Raw genomic sequence first — 26,112 nt, 5'->3', positions numbered from 1 at the left:
TTAGTAATACTGAAAAGATTAGAAAAATTGAATGACAAATTGAATAAGCAAGCAAGTGTTTTTTCAGTCATAAGATGGGGGGAAACCTGAGGATGCGATGAAGGGCAGGATAGAAAAAGGGCAGGGCAGAAGGCAGTCAAAGGAGGGGGAACCATGAAGACAAACAAAGAGGGAACGGTCTGAGTGGACACAACTGTTGTGACCTCACGGCGCAGGTGAGACCTGGGAGTAGGTTAAAGAGACAAAAATACAAGTTTCCCTACCTTTTACATCCTCATCCTCTATGGTGGTGTTGGCACTCTCAATGGACTCCTGGAAGAGAATAACAACCAGCAGAATTTGCACGTTACTACAAGTTCAAGTTATCTAATTTCTAATATATTGAAATTAAACATTTAAAATGCCCTTGCAATCTCAGATCACGAGTATTTCGGGGGCATGTTTGCCCTTTTTTTCATTGCAATATAGCTGACAGGAAAGGAGAGACGAGTGAGGAGGGATGACATGCAACAAACGTCCCTGGTTGGGCTTAAATCAGATTACAAGGTCTTTAACCCCTTTAGGCCACCAGGATGCCCCGATCATCATTTATTAAACATTGATTATATAACAATGAATGAGTAGAACTGTATACAGATGGTGGGGGGGGACTACTGTTATTAAGTTAAACTGGAAAATGAAAAGGCATTAAGTACAGGAACAAACAGCTTGGATATAATTTAATACACGTAACAATGAAAACAGTGGTTTTATTGTGATACCTTATTTCCATCCACGGGGTTGTGGATCACAGTTGTCTGTGGTTCCTACAAAGAACACATGACAGATAATTTGTGGGAAGGAATAATTATAGAAGATTAGAAAAGGTAGGCCAGCACAGAAAGTGTTAAAGGAAATGTAATTATGTGTATTTTCAGAATATGAAGCTATCTATTTACCTTTCTATCATTCTATTTATGTGTTCAAACATATTTATCACAATGCATCCGTCAAATTGAACCCTTCTTCCATTGCTTCTATCTCCCTTTTTATTCATCTTCCTTTTTGTCTTTGTTTGTGTCTTCCTTTCTCTCCTCCTCAGCCGAATACTGTGTCCTGCCTTAGTGATCAGATGTCAGAGTTATTGTAGAATCGATCCTGATGACCACATCAGTCCTTCTAATCCCTCACCCTGATTACGCTAGATTACAAAATCAGCAGCCTGCATCTGTGTGTGTACATCATGATGGAGTGAGAAAGGAGGACAGAGAACGAGAACGAGAACGAGAGAGAGAGAGAGAGAGAGAGAGAGAGAGAGAGGTGCCGTGTGCCTGTGTTCATGCGTAGTCATCTTGACAGCAAATGGGGGGACAGAAAGCCTTTGACATCATGCAGAGCAACAGTCATGTGGCCTGACGTCGGCAGCCAGTCAGCAGACTCCATGCGCAGGCCAATGAGTGACAGCTGAATCACTTGGGAAGGTAGCGTCATGATGAACCACAGGAGGAGACGTCCTCACACTCCAGCCATGCACAGACAAACTAATAAACTATACGAGCGTCTAACCCGACACCCGTGATCCTTTTACCATCCAATGCAAAAGTGATGGCCCTAAAGTACAATTCATGACATGATAGGAGCACATGCACGGCGTAGGTGTGTAAGGGATGAGGAGGGATGAGGAGGGAGGGGGGTTCTTGCAGGGAGAGAAAGGGGGTTTGAGGTAGAGGTTGCCCCGAGCTACAGATTTAAAATGACACTAGTTAAAGCCCAATCCAGATATGTGTAGAGGATTACTGTTTCAGCAACATTAACAGTATATACAAACTATGTATGCCCCATGCATGAACTGCTTATTCAGATGAATGAATCAACACATTAATCTGAATTATGTTTACTTTTCCATCAAATATGCCGGAGCGGGTACATGCTTCATCCACGAAGGCTTTTACAGTCTATTTCATTCAGGGATAGCCTAAAGTTGAGCTAGACGTCTGTTGCACCCATTTCTTTATTCTTAGAAACCTGGTTAAGAATTTAAACGGTATCAAGCAAGGCTGAGATCAAACAGGAAATGATCTGAGCCTACGTGAAAGGGTGAACCTGTACCTCCTCCACAGCGGGGAGGTGTTAGAGGTTTTGTGGATGAAGGTGCGGGTGTATAGGAGAAGTTTGGTGTTTATACCAGCGCAGGGGCAGGGCCAGTGTCTTTAGGACTGGTCACTGTGTTGGCTTTGTTGTTGACCTGTAGGGGGCAGTGTAAAGGGGACATGACACACTGCACACTTTACAGACACACATTTGTGCACGCACACACGCGCACACACACACACACACACACACACACACCCTGGCTATGGTCCACTCCAAAGTCATCATCTCAACTCATGTAACCAAGTGTTACATTGTTACCAACCAAGACCTCTTTATGAAATCTGTGTTTTTTATAAAAGAACACAAAGTCAGGAAGGTCGACGTATCGAGGAAAGCTACTTTAGACAGAAGCAGAATCACAAGAGGTCAGTTCAACTTGGCTGCACTGAAGGTAGGGAAACTTATTAAAAGTTGTCACAGGGAAACTGCTTATGTTTCTAAAAGGCTGCACAACAACCTGCTAGTCTAAGCAGAACACGATAGTGTAGTAACAGGCAGGAAATAAGGAAAACCGAGACCTGGGCTTTGGGTATCAGCTAATTTTCAAGGACAGACCTGACACCAGTATTTAATTAATGGCATTAAAGGCAACATCAGGCACCTAATTTTGTCAAACATAATGAAACAAATAAAAAGATACAAAGGTACAAATCTATTATTAAAATAATAGTATCCAAACGTGCTATTTGAATAAATATCTGACAATATCAGTAATGTGTAGGTGACAAGAAATTTTTTCGATGGCCAACTAATAATAAAATAGGAACTATACCAACAGACCCTCCACCACCTTTCAGCTTTCTTTCTGTATAAATGTAGACATGTACTGGTCCAATAATCTAATACTAGTACTACTACTATAAGGATCTGTGAAATCAAGCTGAGACATATCAACTATTGCCCTCTGCTTGGAGTGACTGTCCCTGAATGATGAGGTTGTTAAGTGCACATCATCATAATTATTCAGAAGGCTCCTCAGGCACCAAACATTCCAGCAAACTAATGCACGTAACAAAGTAGTTCCCGTGAAAAGCAACTCACCTTAACTCCATCCGCCTTCTTATTGAGCAAACTCTTGGCTGCTGTAGAAGGAAAGAAAGAGACAACACTTCAGCATGAGAGTTCACAAACACAGTCCTGAGCCTGAGGCTACGCTAACATGCAGCAAGCATATCAGTCAACTGTGCTTATCTTCAAACTCCAGGTGCAAATCCAACTGCAAGATCCATAATGCAATGCAGAGAATGCCCAGAATGGGTTCTTCATGTATGCAAGGTTTGTGTCCACTACATGTGAGGGGCTCATTGATTGGGTGTGAATTTAGCAGGTGATGATCTACCAATATCCGACACACCCACAATGCACTCTGAAATTAACACTTGCACACATGCACTTAACCAGTAGCACGCACACATACAATCCCAGCCACTCTTCATTGTACTTATCATGGTACTGTATGAAATAATCACTAGATTGCATTTCAAAATGCATGCTGAACCCTTGTCTTAATTTCATTCTGATCTCGTATTGGCATGTTTGCAAGTGTGAGCTTCACCTCATCTTCATGCACATGTGATTGGCTATAAGAAGGGTAAGAAAGCCCAAAACATCACAGCTATTTAGTTGGGCCCAACCCAGCATATTTCCCTGTCATTCCAAAAAATCTTACCTCAAATGGAAACCACAATCCAAACAAAAGAAGGAAAGAAATTTGAAAAAGGAAGAAAATGATGAATAAAAAGAGACACAAATGCACCAACGCATTTTTACTGTAGAATGAAGAGAGAAAGCAAGCTGGTAAGAGCGTGAGAAAATAGAGATCGGTCAAAGGAAATGCATGCAAAAATGTATGGTAGATCGCAAAATTGTGATAAAGTGAAAGAGAAACTGCTGGAAAGATAAAGAGAGTTGGCTCCGTTTAGCAGCGGTACCTATGTGCCAAAATCAGCTTTGTTCTACAGAAAAACAGGCCGAAGGCATTTAAAATTGGATATTAAAGTTAAAGATTGTCTGCACGTTGTGCTTTTTTAGTGCCTCTTATCGATTTTCCTCAAGAAGATGCATTTTTCAACCTGCATCCTAAACTACTACTAAAAGTATTTCGAGCCTGCTGTTTCTTTAAGATCCATTTTTAAGTTTAGAAGATATGTTTGGGTAACCCAGTTCTTGGAGACCAGTCTGAGAGAGACATACCTGAGAAGTTTCTTGTGACCAGCAAAGTGGTCAATATGGCTCCCTGCAGTGACAGAAAAGAAGGAAAGAAGGAAGTAATGATGACGGAAGGAAGAGACAGAAATAGGAAGATTGATTATAAGGTCACAGCAAGAAAGAGGAGCACATCAAATGGGCAACTTGAAGGTCTTAGAGAACAGGTCATCATTTCTAAGTTACCCTGTAAAGTCTAAAGGGAGGAAGGAGAGGGCAAGATGGCTGGATGGATTGTTCTATATAAATAGAAACATGAAGGATTGCCAGACGTCTCACCTTGAGTTTCCTCCTGGCGTTGAATTTCTTCAGACACTCCACAGTCTCCTGCCTGTGCATCATGGAAGCTACAGTGGACCGTTGCTGCAGGAAGGAGATGAGAGCATTAAGAGAGAATGGAAACAATGGATGGGAGGAATGTATCCATGTGTATGTGTGGCAAATAGACTACACGTGTTCTTACACGGTGAATCTGAAGGCAACTGAGACATTTTGTTACCTAACAGTTCATCATTATCAGTGTGTCGGTCTTCTGTGTTTGTGCATCTGTATATAAGTTCATGTGTTTCTCTGCATCTGTGTGTGTGTGTGTGTGTGTGTGTGTGTGTGTGTGTGTGTGTGTGTGTGTGTGTGTGTGTGTGTGCCACATACGCAGATCCAGGGATGTTTGAGGGCCTCTGTGGCAGTGATGCGTTTACTGGGGTTAATGGTTAGCATCTTGTTGATCAGATCTTTGGCCTCTGGAGTTACAGTGTCCCACTCTGGGGACGGAAACTGTCAAAAACAAAGGAGTGTCAAACCCATTAGAACAGACAAAGCTAATATTCTTTTTTTAGCAAGCAAAGGAGAAGGAAAAACAACCATCCTCTTAGGAAAAAGAACCAAAAAGAGAGTAAATATGTTTATTCACTTCATTTGAACATACATTTTGCTGGTGCACCTGGCTGCGGAGATTAGTAGCTGGCATTTTATCTAACTTTGTCGCTAAATGAACTGTAGTAAAAAAACTGTCCAGCTGTACACGCAAATACAGGTAAATCTGATTAAGACAATAGTTAACTACATGGTTTAATTCCGTTAACGACAAGTTCATAGTTTAGGTCAAAGGCGTTGCAGTACTATTACCATGCCAACACATCTGAACGAAAAGAACAGAACTACGTCAGTTCTACAGAGCATTTCAGGGTTGGGATGTGAGGGTTGCGTTTGAATGAATTCAAATAAATTACATCTTAGTTTCATCAATTCAATGAAACTAACAATTCATTATTTTTTTATTTTTCTATTTCAGCACCAGTTTGTGCTGTTTGTGTGCGAGTGCTCACATCATAGGCCCCAGCCTTGATCTGTTGGTACAGGCGGTGCTGGTCCTCGTCCCAGAAGGGAGGGTAGCCCACCAGCAGGATGTATAAAATCACACCTGCAAGGAAGTGACATGGTAAGTTAAGCATTTTAACAGAAAATACCAATATACAACAGTGCTGTATACTGAAAGCTGCAGAATTGCTCTTCTGCACACATCTGACCAGGTCAGACATAGCCAGAGGCTGAGGAGTAACTCCAGCATTAAATTCAGTGAGAGAATTTGAAGGTTGTTTACCGCAGGCCCACATGTCCACTGGCTTCCCATATGGGTCTTTCCTCAGAACCTCCGGAGACAAGTAGCCCGGGGTGCCAGCAAAACCTGGAGGAGTGAGATGGAGATGTGGAATGGTATGCAGGAGTGGGCAATTCAGTGACTAACTAACTTACTGAGCGACTGATTGATTGATCGACTGATTGATTGTTTTTTTGCTTGATTGACCAACTGATTCAGGTTGAAAAATGGATGGATGAATACTCACCAAACCATGCCTGCTGGTCCCCCTGCACCTCGATAGCCAGCCCAAAGTCAGCCAACTTGACCGCCGCCCCCTTCAGCTTACTGGCCAATAGAAGGTTCTCAGGCTGGGGGGGGCGGAGTCAAACAGGTTAGAGGTGAGAGGTCACACGCTCTGGGAACAAGCCGCCCACAGACACAGATCTAAAATCAGATTAGCCAAACCAAATCCTAATCCGAACTATTAGGGGTCAACGATGCTAAACTGCTCCTAAATCAGTGTCTGGGGCAACTCCCTTTCTGCCACACAAATGACAGAGAAACAGAAATGTGCACGGGACCAAATCTCTACGTGACAGAGGACATTTCCCACGCTGAAGCTGTGGACTTGCTTCCCCAGGTCTCATGGATTCTGAGAGAGTTAATTGGTGGCGGACACGATGTGCTCGTCCACAATGACACCAATCCACTGTTAGAATCCGTGAGTGGGAACAAAGTGCACACTGCAGGGAGAAGGATACAGGAGGGAGGTGTGGTGTCACAGGAGACGTGGGTGTAAAAACAAGTGACTCAGCCACGTATGGGTAACGACAACCGCACACTAACACAGTTTAGCACAACCAGAAATATACGCAGGCACACACACACACACACACACACACACACACACACACACACACACACACAAACAGAGAGACATGGACACAGGTGCAGAAAGGTCTCTGCTAACCTAGGGCCAGTTAGACAATTTGCTCTGATGAATAATACATTTCCTAACATTTAGAGACTCTAAATACAGACAGCCTGTGAGCAGTCAGTTTTAGGCAGACATGTGACTCAACAGCACGCTAACTGACAACTGGACGACATCTACATAATCATTTACATAACGATGAATACATGTTGCTAATTATGAAGCATCTGAAAACTTGAAATTCCTTCAGAAGGGGACGTCTCGCCTAATGAAGTTGACAGATTGGAAATCTCATAAAGCAACATGTTTATTCTGATAATTCTTTTATTCAATGTTTCCTACGGTGCAGTCGCATGCTCGGATTTGAACAGATTCAAGAGAGCTCTCTTGCTATATCTCCCCTTTTTTCCTCCACATAAAAACGCTCCTGGGAGGTTATGAGAATACAGACTATCATTAGAATATTCATGACCATGAAAATCTTTCACATCTCAACATAATTTTTACATAATTATGCAAATGGTGATCATTGCTGAGGTTCTGGCCTGTGATTGCTCCTACTGCTGTCACCATAACGCTGCACTCGGAGTACTACACAATCACACACGCACATACATAAAAAAACGCTAGCATGCTCCCTGCAACATCAGGGGTAGCATTAGAGGATGATCACTATTCTTGACATTGACACGGTATTAGGCTCAGAATATTGACAATATAGGAGCCAAGCTTCTGCAGTTTGGTATGTTTGAATCTTATTCTGCACACCAGAATTGCAGCCGATATCAAAGTACAACTCAAGGTCAAATCAGCTTTATTAATTTTTCAAAGCTTTTAGAGCCTCCAGATGAAAGAATGGAATAATGTGACGAATAACAAATCTTAATGATGGCAGACGGTAAGGATGTTGAGGGGAGTGTTGCCATCTGTACAGAGTCAGCACTGAGCGTGGCTGCAGCCGTGGCTGCGGTCATACAAACCTTCAGATCCCTGTGGACGATCCCATTAACATGGCAGTGATGGACACTCTCGAGGATCTGCTGTATGCAGTGGCTGAGGGTGGGAGAGTAGAGAGTAATGAACAAGCACAGGATTGTGATAGAGAAAGACGTTGGAAGGAGAGACAGAAAGGGAAAGGAAGAAAGGAAGAGAAGAGAAGATGAGGGGAATTAATTGAGGGGAAGAGAAGAGGAAACATAACGTAACCATAACAATGTATCACATGTCCCTCTCATTAGGCTTCTTATGTGCGATGCCGCTTTCTTGATGGGTGACATTAAGTCACGTAGAGGTAAGTAATTTGTCACACAATTTTAATGTATTACACTATATAGATAAACCAAAGCTATACGGCGTCTATGACAAGGAAACTGTCTCTCTGGGGAGGAAGTGTTTCAACACGAAGCTGGCAGCGTAAGGTAGGCTATGCGAGATTAATAACGCAGGCTTTATGTCGTTAATCTCTTTTATAAATAACTCCATGAGATGCTTTAGAGACAAGGCAGCTGTATCACACCTTTGAGAAGACCATATGTGAAACACACAAATATGGATAATGGCTGCTTTGCTCAGTGTGTGTGTGTGTGTGTGTGTGTGTGTGTGTGTGTGTGTGTGTGTGTGTGTGTGTGCGTGTGTGTGTGTGTGTGTGTTACCTTGCATCAGCTTCACTGTAGTACTCCCTGGCTACGATGTCCTCAAACAGCTCTCCTCCTGTCACCCTGTAGAGTGCCAGAGAAAGTGCACATTATAGTACAAGTCTCTATCTCTATGCAGAAACAATACTTTTACATACACATAAGCTTCCTGTATTTCCATACACCCTTGCACACATTGTAGACTTATTAGGTCCATAAACAATTAGCAAACTTTATGTTCTTGTATGCATAATGTAATTCACATTGATGTTTTGTTTGTGTGCATGTAAGCTTGCACCATAGACTGTATATGAGAAGGTATATGACGTAGTCATGGTGACGTCACCGGTTGGTTTGTGGACTACTATTTTGAAGCCTTGAGTTCAGCATTTTGGACGGTCCCATCTTGGATTTTTGCAACCAGTGAACGGAAGTGACCATATTTGGTAGCAACAAGTGGATCTGAAGAACACAAGCGGCAGAGCAGCACCGAGCAGCAACCTTCCTGGATCTGGCTCCATCTGGCTTCTGGTGTGAAGCTGTTAGCAAAGTTAGCTTCATAATTAAAGGTTAAGTTTACAGCTAAGTGTTAAAGTCATTGAAAAAAAAAAACTTATTTTGAGCTAATATGAAATATACTTTACACATCTAACTTGACACTTAATCAATATACTGTTTCATGAAGATGGAAGATTTAAAAAATTACATTTGACCAAAATCACAGGATAAAGTACTTAAGTTATGAAAGTGTTGTGCAACTTAGCTAATAGCACCGGTTAGGTTTGCCCAACCAGTTGTCACATTTTCAAAACTTTAAACACAATAAGCACAGCATCGGTCTTCTGTGGCCATACCATTCACACATTTCATGTCGTTTTCACACAATATGCAGTCAGTGAACACATTTCCACAATGCTTACATTTTCTTAACAGACAAGCTATACCTCCCAACAAAATTATGGATTGTTTTTGTATTATTTACGAATGTTAATAATACAACATCCCACAATAGCAAAAACAATATTCCAAACCTTAGATACAGTATAAAACCTCTGATTCTGCAATGATATCAGTTCAAAAACAATATATCTCAGCTGATAATAAACAAACAATTGAATAATTGACACACAGTTGATTTATGTTGGCTAAATTGGGCTGGTTTAGACTCAGTGGCAGGGGCTATTTTTTCTATTACACTGACACTTATACAGTGAAAGGAGAACTTTGAGGAGTGATGTTTTCGGAAACAGAAACAGAAAAAGACAAAACTTTTTATCTGGGCTTTTTGCTGTTATTTTTTTGTTCAGAATGCTCTTGTGTGTTTCATGGATATTTTGTTCAATGTAAGCAATACTGTAAAACTTTTTCTGTTCTATCATACTGTAAACAGTATTTCTACTGTACCTCCTGTAGTAAATAGTAAAGGAAAAAAACTGATTTACTTTTTACTGGAATGCTTTTGCAGGTGAACATTACATGTAGACATACAGTTCCCAACCAAGAAATGTAGTGTAAAAACGGTGGATTGCATGTTTTGCATGCAAATACCTGTAAAACTGAAACATAAAAGTCTATGCAGTTTTTGTAATGTCAACAATAGCCAGTATTTTGAAACCTGGTGTACTTTGATTGACTGCATGTACCTTGTGAAGTAAAAACAAGTGTTATTCTTTGACAGAATAATTTCATTTTGAGTCAGATTTCCAGTGTTTTGGTAAAGTAAGTGTGTGCAGAGAAAGATGTGTTCTATTTTGAAATGAAGAGTTAGTATATATTTAACAAAATGTGTTTTTGAGAAGAAAATTATCCATTTGGCCAATTGTGTTTTGTGAGTCTGTGTTAAGAGTTTAGAAAAAGTATCTTAAGATTGAAAAGATTGAAAGATTTCAGATTGAAAAAAACTGTAATAGGATATAGTATACCTACATTTCCATGTGAAAGTTAGTTATGTGTAACACATCACTTTGCCTCTTACAGTTTTTCTCAATTGTTTACACACAAATACTGGTACTTGAGACACAATGACCACAACATGTAACTCATGCACCAACACCCTGAACTAGCTCTGCTAAACTGCAAGCACAATTCCTGCTTTACACTCAAATTGCAGTTTTAAAAGACACTTTTTTCAAAACACTACACACAATTCTCTGCATTTGGCACAATTTCCATGAAGAAAATCTCTTGTTTTCACAAGGAACACACTGCCATTCAAAATTCTAAAGTTACAGTTTTTCTCAATTGTTTACACACATTTTCTGAAAGCATGCCTCATACTCTCAGAACTCTACACACAAATCAAAAAACACACACACAATGGGCAAAACCCCTCAATTCTCCTGCAAAATGAAACTTTACATTCAAAACAATGTTATTTCTTCTCAAAATGGTATTTTGTTGTCAAATGACACACACAAACCATCATATGAATAGACATTTATAAGAACCAGTTGAACACTGATGTGCTCAATGTAAAACACGGTGAACACTTCTTCTCCATTTACCATAATGACTTAGGCCTTTTTTTGTTCAGTGTGACACTCACTACAGACAGTACATACATAAATGTGTTGTAAAATATTTTAGAATATTGTTTTTATATATTTTATTTATCCCACAAGAATACTGTAATGTACACAGTTTTCATCCCAACCAACACAAAGTTGCATATACAGTGGTCTACATACAAAACCAGAAGGAATGACTATATACAGTTACAAAAAAAACAAAAAAAACAACTATCCCGCATCCTCTCTTCTGTTTCGGTCACAGCACCTCATCCACATCACAGGCAATGCAAGCGATGGCCGAGCAGCGGGGGAAATATCGCCTAGCATGGCAAATCCATGCTAGGCTGGTGTTGGTTTGGATGAACACTGTGTACATTACAGTATTCTTGTGGGATAAATAAAATATATAAAAACAATATTCTAAAATATTTTACAACACATTTATGTATGTACTGTCTGTAGTGAGTGTCACACTGAACAAAAAAAGGCCTAAGTCATTATGGTAAATGGAGAAGAAGTGTTCATCGTGTTTTACATTGAGCACATCAGTGTTCAACTGGTTCTTATAAATGTCTATGGTTTGTGTGTGTCATTTGAAAACAAAATACCATTTTGAGAAGAAATAACATTGTTTTGAATGTAAAGTTTCATTTTGCAGGAGAATTGAGGGGTTTTGCCCATTGTGTGTGTGTTTTTTTGATTTGTGTGTAGAGTTCTGAGAGTATGAGGCATGCTTTCAGAAAATGTGTGTAAACGCTCGAGAAAAACTGTAAAACAGCTTTCTTTGGTAGTTTTTGACCTCGCAACAGACTAAGATAAAGTCCATAGATATAAAACACATCCATGATAAACTCCCTTGAAGTCCCTTTCTATTAGTAGTTCTTGACCTACCCAGTACTTTGGGACGGACTTTACACACAAACCTTATACAAATAAACAAGTTAGAAAGCAAGTAAAACAAGCCAAAAATGTGAAATTAGTAGGTTTGTTCCCAATGCCAAGGAATGTGTGGGTGGGGAGAGAAAGTCTTTAACTCACAGATCAAACACCAGATAGTGGAAACCCTCTTCTGATATGCTGTCATGGAGTCGTACTGTCGAGGAGATTTAACAAAAGCACAAACACGGGACAGAAAGGTAAAGAGAAGAAGAAGAAAAGGCCAAATGAAACAGCAAGCAGTCAATACATCAATACAAATCCTGGCAGTGCTCATTATTTACAGTCTCCTTTGTGCCTTGAGTTAGGTTGTTAGCTGTCAGGTGTATGTATCACAGATACAGTGGTAATGTGCAACGGCGCCGTGCGAAGCGCGTTTAAATCAAGGAGCAAATTGAGTTTGCAATACATAACGTATTCTACCTCCACTCAATGTCATGTTTCACGCTGTTATTAAAAGTGGGTACATTTTGAAAAAATGTCTCAGCACGGCTGCCGTCCGCACACTCACCGTGATTAGGTAAAACCTCCGAGAACAATTAAGACTCAAATCAGTGCCATTTATATTCAACCTATACTGCACAAAGCTATTTACGGATAACAAACCGACAGCTACATGCTAGGCTATATACATTTGGTTGATTAAACCAAAGCCCAGTGACAAACCTGGACTCACACAATTAGCATTTAGACTGGGGAATAGTTCATGATTTACTGTATATCATTAAACCTGTTGGCTTTAAAGACAGTGAGGGTTGTTTCAATCAATTTGAATGTAAAAATATTTAATATGAGAAATCACATATTCACACTGGCTTATGATTTGGTCCTTGATCCCTCCAGATGTGCTGTTTTGATATCTGAGGTAGTAACATACACAGTATTGATATTAAAATGTCAATAATGCCCTTAAAGCCTGCTGAGCATTTGGCTCCTGATAAGAGTACCTGGAGTACCTACAATATATCATACTGTATATTGTCTTTCTACTTTCAACATTTCAACAAAAACATTGCCCTTCAGGTGAAGAGTGTAAAAATGATAACTAATAGATAACACCATAAAACATCCCAAGTTTTGTTAAAAATATGAAAAAGAGGCATCATATCTAATGCTACTTTTGGTGAATTTAGGAGAAACCTACAGACATAAATAGACAAAGTAGTCAAATAAACAACTAAATGTGTTTTCTGGATGTTTTTTTTTTCACGCTTGTCTGAAAGAAGATGTTATGGACGCAAAATAGCCCAAAATCTCAATGTGTTTTTGTCTTGGAAAACTGACGGGAATGGTGGCTGTGGTGCAGCACTGATTTAATCAATCTGAAATAATGACAGCGAAGAAGAGAGAGCATGAGCGGATGAGACAGGTTCTATTGGAGGTATAATGAGGAGGAAGGAGTGCACTCTCTAAACCAGGGGTCACTGGTTTAGAGAGTGCACTTTCTGATGATTCAGCTGGGAGAGCACACAGATACATCATCATTAGATACCTGTGTACACACACACACACACACACACACACACACACACACACACACACACACACACACACTTGTCTCCCTCATAACTGTGTCTAGAAGATGAATAGCCATAGCAGGATTCACCGGAGACCTGAACAAAACGCGTGCGTTTTCGTTTGTAGCCGTGTGCACTTGTGCGTGAGTATTTTAAGATCGGGGACTCGCAGCTCACCGATGTTGGGGTGCTTCAGTAAACGACAAATCCTTGCTTCCCTCTCCAGCTTTTGATGATCTAAAAGAAAACAGGAGACACAAACACAGAGACAAACAGAGACGGGTTATTTTTAATTATTCCCCCGCTATGATGGGCATTCTGAATCACCGAACATGAAGTTGGCTGCAGGTTACTTTCAGTGTGTGTTTGTGTACTTGACATCCACCACTTCTGCATGTACAGTTTGTGTGTGTGTGTGTGTGTGTGTGTGTGTGTGTGTGGGCCCTGTTCTTTTCCTTATCAGAGCAGAAAGGCTTGACAAAGATAATGTGACCTGATGTGTGCTTGGGTATGTGCCACAAACAGGCAGGCAACAGCGGACAACAAACAGAGTCAACCAGAGTCAGGCTTGATATGCGCTCCTGCAATGTGCCTGCAGGTTTACTGACCTGAGAACAAAACAAACTTGCAAGGATACAAGGTTGAAGTTTAATTTTGCATCTCGTAAAGTCGGAACCAAATCAACTTAGGGTTTTACATGTGCTGAACATTGATTTGTTCACTGGGATTGGGTTTTGTTGTAATGTACATTTGAATGGTTGTTGCTCAATGACAAGATTGTCACTACATTAGTGGATCCATCACACGATGATGAAGTACCATGATTAGGTGGTATTTCATTCATTCCATTAGCCGAAAAACTGATCATAAAACCTGCAAAACCTTAATTTGAGGCATTACGCAGCATGAACAGTGACATATCACCTTATTACGCTGATATGGGGGTCATGTTTGGAGCCATGTATCTGACACCTGTCAAATGTAAGTCTAATAATATCTCTCTTTTAGCTTTATTTTTGGTCTCCACCAACTCCTTAGGTAAATATCTGTCTATTCTGCTGTTAAATGCATCACTTTTGGTTTTATTCAACTGATTTGATACAACTGAGTAAGAGCAGCAGTCGTTATAATGAGTGTTGCATTGCAGCACGGCGTTGAGGCGACCCATTTCAGCTTTGCCTCGGGACCTAGAGCACGAGAGAGAGAGAGGGAGGGAGAGAGAGAGAGAGAGAGAGAGAGAGAGAGAGAGAGAGAGAGAGAGAGAGAGAGAGAGAGGGAGAGCAGCGGGTTCAACTTTTTTTTCCCAAATAAAATAGGACGCCTATTTTTCACTCTCATCCGTGTCTCCTTCCTCTGCTCTCCTTGATGCTATGCAGAGGTAAGGCCAGCAACGAACACCAGGCTGCTTGTTCCCATTACGGCTATCCAGGTATCTCTTTGTCTGTGTCGCTGTAGTGATTCTACAGGGAGTGACAGGCAGACAAACTTAGGGCAGCGGTATACTTTAAACAAAAAGAAACTTGGTGTGCTCTCAAATGCTCTGCAAAGAAATTTGCCAGTACAGCACAGTATGTTCACTGTGACTGAGAGACTGTTCACGCACACCAGAGGGTGGAGTTTTTCAGACGCAGTGAAAGAGATGAAGCCAGAATAAAATCCCAACAGTGAACGGCAAAACAAATACAGGATGAGCTGTGGCTGCACTACAGTTAAAGCTAAAAATACAGGAGGAAGATTTAAAACCTGCCATGGTTAGTGACAAGCACCAAAAACTGAGAAGGAGATGGTTTGTTCACTCTCTTAACCAATGAGGAGCCCAATATCACAAATCACACAGGGCATGTGACACTTGACATAAGTGTAAGAAAACAACAGATAATCAGCAAATGTGCACACCCAAAGCAAAAGGTAGAGCTCGATCAATAGTGTAAACGTCCTTCAGGGGTTTTTGAAGAAGACCGTGTGGAAACTTCTGAAAAGAGGACTGCACGCGCTACAACAAACGGACCCAGAGCGGCTCTCTTGTGTGGTCGCAAGCTCGCCATATTGCCTGTGGGAACACGCCAATTTCAATTTTTGTTTGATGTATGATGAACTGCCAGCTTTTTTTCAGACGAGCACTATATCTGAGAGGCAGACAGGAGTCCTGACAGGCAGAGCGACGCAGCCATTATTTCATGATGAGCAGGGCGCTTTTAGTTTGATTTACACGTGTATTTAACAGGGACCGCGTATAATAAATGCATCATGCAAGCATATGAGCAAGGTCGCTAATAATGCATCATGCAAGCATATGAGCAAGGTCGCTAATCTCTCCATCTCAGCCTCGGTCTTAACGTGTTACTGAATGACACATAATATCTATGGATCCCTCTCCAACACACAAACTCTGTCTTTCTTTTCGGTGTTATGGATTCATTTTCTTAATCCCTGTCTCTGAATCGAGCATCGTATCTTCATGTCACTATAAGATTTTTGTTTTTGGTTGTACATCAACAGCGTCAAATTGCATGCATTGTGGGTGAGCATGCTTTTTGCTCTTTGCTTTTTTCCTTATACATTCTATAATTTCAACAAACTGTTAATAATAATAATAATGGTTTCATAATTCATCATATAGCATTCAACAGCAGACACATAGCAGTACTCTGCTTAAGTTAAGACTCACATTTTTAGCCCGCAGCTCTTCTCCTACGTACTGGAAAATATATCTGGCATCCCACACAGATACATCACCACACACCCAAAATGTTATTTTTGAAGTTGTGTTCATGGGCGATCGATATGAAAGTATGAAGTTGGAGTGAATATGTGACTTGTTAACGTCAATTTAGACGACGTAATTGTGTAGTACGATATCTCAGTATAGGATTTGATCACCTTATAGATGACAAATCATCATACAGAGTTATCGCCCAGCCTTAATTCATGTGCGTTCACTCACAGCGGGAAAATTGACTTTTCTATTAAGGTATTCTTATGAATGCAATGTTTTGCAGCCAACTATTTTGAATGTCAGAGCTCCAAAATGAAGAAAGCAAAAATTAATTTAAAAAAAATGTTTAGGGATGCCATTGTATATTCATATATTATGATCATTATCATTTATTACAAAATCCATTTTATGAAAAAATAAATGTTTGTAAATGTTTAGCATTTTGCTGCTTTGATATGTTGCTTAAGCTGAAGTAGAATATTTGTGTTATTTTTAGTAGTGTGATAAATAATATGTTTTGCTGATGTGGGCCTTGGGAGGAGTTTAATTTTAATACTGGATGGCAAAATTGTTCAAATGAATGAAACACCATGCAAACGCTGCTTTAGAGCGACACACAGAGGCGGTCATGTCTGTTTGGCTTCTCATTTTCACTGTGCTGTAGCTCAACAAACACTTAAAAATGTCTGTCATGTAACAGCCAGCGCTCTCCATCGTTTTCCACCTCCACTTTTCTTTCACTCTCTCCCTCCTCCACAGGTAGTCCACCTCTCAGCCAGCTGGACATCTGTTGTCTAGCAACTCCTGCACCAATCAGAGCGTCAGGCCTCTCCTCTCCTCTGCAGTGGAACCAGCCTTGCATGCAAATGGCCGACATCGAGAGTTCACAGACAACGATCAAACTACAGACGGGAGAGCACAAGTTCTGTAGGAGCACACGCACAATAAAAGGCGGGGGATTTGAACCATAACACACTATATGCATGTGTTAGTATAGAAAGAGGAAAAGGGAACTTCACAGATACTGAATCGCAACAGTTGAGTACCAAGATGCTTAAAAGCACCGCAATGAATATGGAAACTGATGTTTGTCTACATTAGATGCTATCTTGAGACAGTTGACATCAAAAAACAAACTTTTCATTGTAGCCCTGCAACAAAAACGTATTAGAGGCAATCCTAGTGTCCTTGCTCTTTCAGAGACTTACTGTCAAAATGTGGCAAAATGTGTGTGTGAAAACACCATTTGTAGTTAAAAATCAAATTTTTCATGTTTTTCAAATGAAAATGGAAATAATTATGTTAAAATGATCATTTACTCTAATATTGCGAATCATATCACAATTGCAAAATCGGTCAACATGACATATGTATTATTTAGCCCTAGTTTGAATACAGTTTGGTGGAGGTCTGCTCAGGTTTTAGGACTAATGCTAATGCTAGGACTAGTGCTGGGTTGGTCCTGGTCCTTCATGTGGAGTTCTCCCTGTGTGTGAGTAGAGGTTGGACTGTCCGTATGTATGTTAGCCTGTCAGAGCATTCTGAATGAACTAGAAAATCACATTTTACACCTTTCCCTGAACCAACTTCTGCTGCAGTCGATTCTGAAATTTGCCTCACGGGCAAAAAAAATCTCAGACTGACGACAATGACTTCTGACTGGCTGACAAAACAGCTTTACAATACTTTGAATGTACCTGTGTGCAAGCTTGAGCCCTGCTGCCACAGCGCGGCGGTGAGAGGCCTTTTTGCTTACATAGTTATAACTGACAGCAGCATTTCTGCATAATATGAAGCCGATGTAATTGTGCAGACTAATGTGAAGTTGCCCCAGTCAGCTGTCGTCATTCAGGCCTGACCTGAGCTGCATGTCTGAATTGCTGTCTGTGTGTTGCACCGTCGAGCAGTGAATAACTATTCATATGAAGTAAGGCCTAATCTGCAATATACTGAGTTGCTTCCTTGGCTGAAGATGTTTATTCATTTCCTTCAGTTGAAGTTGTTTTCTTTCATTTTTTTGTAGTTACATGTTTTTTTATTATTAATGTGCTTTCTGCCAAAACACAACTAAACATCGTATCAGAATATTAAAACAATACATTAAATCTGATGCGAAATCCAACTTTAGGAAACCATGCAGTGCAGCAGCCACAAGGGGCTCAACGTGCTTTAATGATAGTCTTGTTTGCTCATGGTAATCATAAAACTGTCTCAAAAGCTTCTGTGGTAATTAATTGTCACTATATGACAGATGCAGAATATTTCCAAGGACAAACTGGCGTGCTGTATCAATGTCCGTCAGCTGCTTTGCCGTCTGAAGGACACTGACCTTCCATTTGTCGCTAGTATGGCGAGTATGGAACCTGTCCTGCCCATCCCACATCCCACACTTCAACAGCAACAGCCATATTACTAAAGATGTAACAACATTAACTGAACTCAAACTCCTTCGAGACAATCCTGTTATGTGACTTTTCATGGTAAAACTTTGTGGCTGGTAGAAATGTATGAAGTGGAACTGCATTTCCTTGGCAAGTCATTAATAAACGTACCACATTTTTTTTTTGTACTGGCAACTTGTCCTGTTAACTAGTCCAGTTTAAGGAAAGCTGCAGAACAGCATGGTGTAATGCTGTAATGTTCTGCTGTCATAAACCACCTTACAGAGAAAGCCAGATGCTTTAATGCTGCCTGGATTCACAAGGAAGACAGACATACTGTGTATTCAACTCAACTCAAATGAATGATAAAAAGCAATCATTTGGGCTAAGGTTCCTTCTGTGTGGAGTTTGCATGTTCTCCCCGTGTGAGCGTGGGTTCTCTCTGGGTTCTCCAGCTTCCTCCCACAGTCCAAAGACATGCAGGATGGGGATAGGTTCATTGATGACTCTAATGTCCCATAAGTGTGAATGTGAGTGTGAATGGTTGTCTGTCTCTATATGTCAGCCCTGTGATAGACTGGTTACCTGTCTGTCTCTACATGTCAGCCCTGTGATAGACTGGTTACCTGTCTGTCTCTACATGTCAGCCCTGTGATAGACTGGTTACCTGTCTGTCTCTACATGTCTCCCTGTGATAGACTGGTTACCTGTCTGTCTCTACATGCCAGCCCTGTGATAGACTGGTTACCTGTCTGTCTCTACATGTCAGCCCTGTGATAGACTGGTTACCCGTCTGTCTCTACATGTCAGCCCTGTGATAGACTGGTTACCTGTCTGTCTCTACATGCCAGCCCTGTGATAGACTGGTTACCTGTCTGTCTCTACATGTCGGCCCTGTGATAGACTGGTTTCCTGTCTGTCTCTACATGTCAGCCCTGTGATAGACTGGTTACCTGTCTGTCTCTACATGTCTCCCTGTGATAGACTGGTTACCTGTCCGTCTCTACATGTCTCCCTGTGATAGGCTGGTTACCTGTCTGTCTCTACATGTCTCCCTGTGATAGACTGGTTACCTGTCTGTCTCTACATGTCAGCCCTGTGATAGACTGGTTACCTGTCTGTCTCTACATGTCAGTCCTGTGATAGACTGGTTATCTGTCTGTCTCTACATGTCTCCCTGTGATAGACTGTACCTGTCTGTCTCTACATGTCAGCCCTGTGATAGACTGGTTACCTGTCTGTCTCTACATGTCTCCCTGTGATAGACTGTACCTGTCTGTCTCTACATGTCTCCCTGTGATAGACTGTACCTGTCTGTCTCTACATGTCAACCCTGTGATAGACTGGTTACCTGTCTGTCTCTACATGTCAGCCCTGTGATAGACTGGTTACCTGTCTGTCTCTACATGTCAGCCCTGTGATAGACTGGTTACCTGTCTGTCTCTACATGTCTCCCTGTGATAGACTGGTTACCTGTCTGTCTCTACATGTCGGCCCTGTGATAGACTGGTTACCTGTCTGTCTCTACATGTCAGCCCTGTGATAGACAGGTTACCTGTCTGTACATGTCAGCCCTGTGATAGACTGGTTACCTGTCTGTCTCTACATGCCAGCCCTGTGATAGACTGGTTACCTGTCTGTCTCTACATGTCAGCCCTGTGATAGACAGGTTACCTGTCTGTCTACATGTCAGCCCTGTGATAGACTGGTTACCTGTCTGTCTCTACATGCCAGCCCTGTGATAGACTGGTTACCCGTCTGTCTCTACATGTCGGCCCTGTGATAGACTGGTTACCTGTCTGTCTCTACATGTCAGCCCTGTGATAGACTGGTTACCTGTCTGTCTCTACATGCCAGCCCTGTGATAGACTGGTTACCTGTCTGTCTCTACATGTCAGTGCATCAGGACACTCGTCACAGTTGAAAAGCTTTGGCTTATGTTTTTTCTTTTTGCTTTCATCTGCATTTTTGACTTTGCTGATGTGCTCTTTGGAATACTGCAAAATTAGAGCTTAGACATGCAGTTCAGTCTGGCCAGAATTGCAGATTTTTGCCAGTCTTGACGGTGAGCGTGGAAAATGTGATGCCATCTATGAGAGGACAGCATAGCACTAATCGACAGCATAGCACTAATCGATAGCATCATCACGCAAGTCAGGAATCGATTTGAAGATCACAAGTGTCTACTGTTTGTTGCACTGCTGGATGCACAACTGTTCACAAAGTTCAAGCAGACATTTCCCAAAGCAGAGCTCAGGACTGTGGATGACCTGGGCAGACTCCGAGCTGAGCTCAAGGTGATGTACTGCATGACTAACTTTCAGGAAAAGAGTCCAAGTGACCTATTGACATTTCTGACGGGTCTTGCAGTCAGCATGTCGCAGCTTTATGCCCTCACATGCTCGATCGTGACAATACCAGTGTCCGCCACATCAGTTGGGCGATCTTTCTCAGCTCTCAAGCACATCAAAACGTGTTCACGGAATACAACCGGACAAACACGACTCTCTGCACTGACAACGGAAGATCTGGGGGTGATGCTGCAGTAGCCTAGCAGTCACCGCCACATCACCACCACATCACCGTCACATCACCGCCACATCACCGTCACATCACCGCCACATCACCGTCACATAACCACCACATCACCGTCACATCACCGCCACATCACCGTCACATCACCGCCACATCACCGTCACATCACCGTCACATCACCACCACATCACCGTCACATCACCACCACATCACCGTCACATCACCGCCACATCACCGTCACATCACCGTCACATCACGTCACATCACCGTCACATCACCGTCACATCACCGCCAAATCACCGTCACATCACCACCACATCACCACCACATCACCACCACATTACATTTACATTTAGGTCATTCAGCAGACGCTTTTGTCCAAAGCGACTTACAATAAGTACATTCGTCAAAAGAAGGAAACAAAGAAACCACAACGTATCATTGCCGATAAAGTAAGAGCTAAAAATAGAACAAGTGTTAGGTCCTCATCTGAGTAAAGTAGTAGCTTAAGAGCAACAGTGATATGATCAGAGTGCTATAGGTAAGGTTTTTTGTTGTTTTGTTTTTTTTGGGGGGGGGGGTTAGTGGGTCATGCTATGTAGAGTCGAGGTGAAGTCTGAACAGGTGAGTCTTGAGCCTTTTTCGGAAGATGGCAAATGACTCAGCTGTCCTGACATTGGTCGGGAGTTCGTTCCACCACTGAGGACCAGAACAGACAAGAGTCTGGACTTTGCTGACTGGCACATCACCACCACATCACATCAAAATTAAGAGGCAGAATTTTTTTAAATAGATATTAGAACAACATCAATACCACTTTTAAACAGTTGTCTGACGTAGTAACATAAATGTAGGGTTTATATACTGTATGTCAACTATTTTCAGATAATCTGAGTTTGTTTTATTCTGTGTACATCATATTATTTAACAAAGCTTAAGCCTTGGATTCAGTTGGAGATTAAGTTATTAGAAACAGGTTTCAGAGCAGGCTGCTACTGTTTCTGTCTCGTTGCTGGTTGAATTTTCAGACGCACGTTATTGTTCTATCCTGTTAAATTAGTAGTAGGGCTGATGATGTTAGCTGCCTAGCTCCGTTACTGATTTTAGACCTTAGAAGTTAGTGTAATGATAACTCAACAGACTTAACCTTTTAAAGCTTCAATGTTGTTTAAACGGTGGTGATGTGAAACTGATTCTCTAAAGTCCCCATAAATACTGGGGTGTTATTTAAAAAATTCTGCCTCTCCATTTTTTGTGTAATTTTCTCCCTGTGGTATTGAAAATGGTATCAAGTTTTTTCCTGGGTATCAATATCAAGTTTGAAATTGTAGTATCGTGACAACCCTCATTCTGATAAAGCAAATATTTAATTTTACTCATTAGCTGTTTGTCCTGTCGCAGGCGTCTTGGAAATTTTCCATAATGTGCAAATGCTTGTCTTTGTCTCCTGGCAGCATGACACACCAATGTGAGCTAACATGAAAGAACCATTTAAAGTTGCCCAACTGCAACAAATTCCTGAAGACCTCTCTCCATTTCTCTCTCGTCCGCATTTATTTGCCAAAAAAGTTGATGGAAACTGACCAAATTCACATTTCATTTTTTGCAACATTTCCAAAGTTCGCTGAAAATTTGCTTTTACAATTGAATGGAACGACCGCATATTTAGTCTCTGCGCTCCCGATTGTCCATGCAAGTCGTTTTTGGACTAACCTTCAGTAACCTCAGATCTTGGATAGTGTTGGTGGATTTATTACACTACTACCTTTGTACCAAACCCAGCCTTCTTGTAAAGACTTTTTGTTCCCTACCTCTCAGTGTGTCGAGTCTTGCATTTGACTCCTTCGTCGGTTGGCAACGGCTTCAGGGACCCGTTTGCTAACAAAGTTGCTGAGAAAATTGTACAAAACTTCCGAACCAGAACCCGTCAACGTCTCGCCTCTCTTTCCCTCCCTGTCTCTCTCCACTGCTGCTTGTTTCTTGTTTTCAGTCAGTTTCTGATGTGTCACGTCTACAACCCCGCACTGCAGCACAGCGAGTACCGCTCTGTGTGTTTGTGTTTTTTCCTCGCCTTTTGCAGTTTGACGTCCTGCAAGTCTAACACTACCAGATTGAGGGACAGACAGGGGAGACACATGCAGACATAGAAAGCAAGAGGGAAGAGAAGCGAGCGACAGGCACAGAAATAGAGACGAACAAACGTCTGAAGGAAATAAAGGCAGTCGGATACACAAAGGAGCCAACTTATGTGGCTGCAAACATCCTGTCCTGGGTTTGTAGCTTCACTCTGATTGACAAAGTTATGGTGGTCATCTGACCCACATAATATTTAGACACTCACAAAACGAGCCATTATTAAATACCTGTTCAAATTGAATATATCGTCCCTCAACCAGGTATTATTTTTACATGTAGAGTTCGGCGGTAGGTTAATCAAGTGGCCAGTGATGGCAGTGTGATCTGTTCACACAGAGGGGAACACTTAGCTACATTTAATGTGAAGACAAGATCACGTTACTTGTTATTCATAGTTAACTGAAACCATGATCTTTCACTGCAAGACCTCTGTAAATACATGAAATGTTCAAATAAACATCCCCTCTGAACACAATCCAGTCAGCAATTATGTTTGATTCCGAAACGTATGTAGGAAAACAATCTAAACGTAAACCAGCTGGTAATGATCTTGACAATTCTGATCATCAACAACATCAACATTTCGTAGGTTAGAGCCTCTCAATTGTAATGTTTTACATTTGTCAACTTATTACCTTGGATAGTATTTGGCTGTTGGCTAAACAAAATGAGCAGTTTGAAAACGTCCTCAGGAAACTTCCGTTTAAATGATAAATAATTGAATCGATAATGAATGTAAACCTTAGTTGAAGTCTAACCCTAATGCATACACACAAATCGACCCACCACACGCCACAACAGGGTTGCTGGAACTGCTCCGCACCAGTTTAATTAAGAGTTTTAATTAAAAAGATGTAGTGGGGTGAATGTAACATCCTCTGCGGACAGCAGCTAAGTAGTCCTCATCCATACGGTTCCATGCAACCCCCCCAGAACCCGAGGGTCTAATGAAACCATCCAGGATGTTGAGAACACCGTCACCCTCCGCTGCTGCCCAAGAGAGGAGGAATTATGAGACTGATAACTCCCTCGCTTTCTCTTCGGAGGAAAAACAGAAGGTGGCTGGTGTCACAGATAAACCTGCCCCCGGAGTACTGCCGGGAGCCTCATGACGTACAGTAATGTCTGCCTTTATCTCCTCCGCTGTAATGCAGCCGCACGCACATTAGACCAATATGTCAAAGTGGTTTAATCTTGGGGCGGTGCTGGTGTGGACACATACTGAATAGGAAAGACACAGAGTCACATTTATAATCACACACATGTTGACACAAAGCTAAAGATTTAAACGGAGCAATGAAGCCAGTAGAGGGAATTCTTAAGGTACATTCACACCAACCGGGAAGCACATTTTCAGTGATTTAAATGACAGTAATAACACGTGGGTGTTGCCTGAAAATGTTCCTTTACTTGATAATAAAACAAAAGAGGCAGATAAATAACTATGCTCCCTGGTTACCACAAGAGCTGGCATAGCAACCAGCAACGGTTTCTCTGTAAGGTTAACGATGTAAAGCCAACACTCAGGAACATTGTTGCTCTTAATACTTTGAGATAAATTCCATATTAAAGTAAAATACTTGCATGCCACACAGCTTTTTCTTTTACTCAGAGTCAAGCTGAATTAAAAATGGATCACTGAATGCTAAAAGAAAATAAAACAAATCAATTTCTTTGTATTTTTCTATCGAAATCCTGGAAAAAAGAAAACATGACAGGTGCGTGAATCAGACATCCATCCATCAATCAATCTGGAGCTTGAGCTCTGCACAGAGCTAGATGAGGCCGTGAGCTAATCTGTTCAACAATCAAATCAAATTCCTCACAACATTAAGTCCTGTTTGTCCATTCAGGAGCTACATCCTCTTGAAATGCAGTTTCAGCTCAACTCTAAAATGAAGGAAAGCAATAGTGTTAATGTAGTGAAAGTAAGATGTTTTGCTGCTACACTGCATTGCTGCTGCTGCTGCTGCTTTTCAATTGTTATTTCTGCCTCTTCAGCTTTTGATTTCCGTCTGCAAGATTTTAAGCACATTGGTGCAAGATGGGACATGAACGAAACCTGATATCTACAGTTAATATTTTAGAAACGGCAATTGTTGCTGCAACTTCTGGCAGCAGTGCAATTTAATTATAAATGACACATAAATGCAAGGCATATTTGGTATTAAGTGTTTTAGCGTGGATTTCACTTGAACGCCTCCCTGAGTGCTCAAACATCTTGATTTGGTTGTGCTGTAAAAAAAATAAATAATAATGATGCCATTATATCAGACTCTGCGAATCAATAAGTCATAATATCACTCTGTTTCACGGCTGTTTCTGGTTCGAGGTGCTGAGGAGGGAGACCAGAATAAAGCCGTACACTGCCAGGGAATGTGTGAGGAAGGAAGAGGGGGGGGGGGATCTATCGGAGGGAAGGGCAAATCAAACAGATGAAAAAACAGAGGTTGAAAAGGACAGAGGGAAAGGAAAAGACATAGGAGATTAGTCAACATATCGAAGGTTCTTTCTGGGCTGAACGACGGATCGGTTTTATACCAAAATCCTGACATTTAAGACTCCAAGTTTGATTATAACTCACGTTATTAAAGATTTGAAGAGGTGAACATTTTATCTGGTGACTGCTGATTCTGGCAGCTGAATTTTTCTCCAAAAATGTATACAGCTGCCACTAATTAGCTGTTAATTTAACTAGGCTGTGGTCTGATCGTTGATCATTGCATCTGCATCAATTTATTTCCATCTACTGTGTGTCGGCCAAAGATCAGCCATAGATCCACCCCTCTGAATGATTTTGATGCTTTGTAAAATAGAGTACACTCTTGTCTTCAGGATGTTCATAATAATCTAGCATTGTTTCCAGACAGTATAGTTGTCAAGGTTGTGAGACAGA

At 41.3% G+C, this 26,112-nt stretch overlaps 1 protein-coding gene across 14 annotated transcripts in view; it reads right to left on the bottom strand.

Annotated features, from left to right (window-relative positions):
• LOC311010606 (calcium/calmodulin-dependent protein kinase type II delta 2 chain) overlaps positions 1–26,112 on the bottom strand; it is a 38,883-nt gene that overhangs the window by 5,064 nt on the left and 7,707 nt on the right. For 2 of the 14 annotated variants that reach the window (XM_084005172.1, XM_084005174.1), the window contains exons 3-16: positions 13,626–13,685; positions 12,034–12,088; positions 8,504–8,569; positions 7,832–7,904; positions 6,183–6,285; positions 5,939–6,022; positions 5,664–5,758; positions 4,990–5,112; positions 4,618–4,701; positions 4,327–4,369; positions 3,175–3,215; positions 2,165–2,224; positions 762–806; positions 264–312 (exon numbers count right to left, since the gene is read on the bottom strand). In XM_084005172.1, the coding sequence (XP_083861298.1) occupies positions 264–312; positions 762–806; positions 2,165–2,224; positions 3,175–3,215; positions 4,327–4,369; positions 4,618–4,701; positions 4,990–5,112; positions 5,664–5,758; positions 5,939–6,022; positions 6,183–6,285; positions 7,832–7,904; positions 8,504–8,569; positions 12,034–12,088; positions 13,626–13,685 (981 nt within the window). Of the gene's footprint in view, positions 1–263; positions 313–761; positions 807–2,164; positions 2,225–3,174; positions 3,216–4,326; positions 4,370–4,617; positions 4,702–4,989; positions 5,113–5,663; positions 6,023–6,182; positions 6,286–7,831; positions 7,905–8,503; positions 8,570–12,033; positions 12,089–13,625; positions 13,686–26,112 lie in introns of all 14 variants that reach the window. The other 12 variants (XM_084005173.1, XM_084005162.1, XM_084005161.1 and 9 more) reach the window with 7 other exon arrangements.

Source organism: Eutrigla gurnardus, assembly GCF_963514095.1.
Source record: "Eutrigla gurnardus genome assembly, chromosome: 3".
In the NCBI taxonomy this organism is placed as follows: domain Eukaryota; kingdom Metazoa; phylum Chordata; class Actinopteri; order Perciformes; family Triglidae; genus Eutrigla; species Eutrigla gurnardus.
This window is presented reverse-complemented; position numbering and strand designations above follow the sequence as displayed.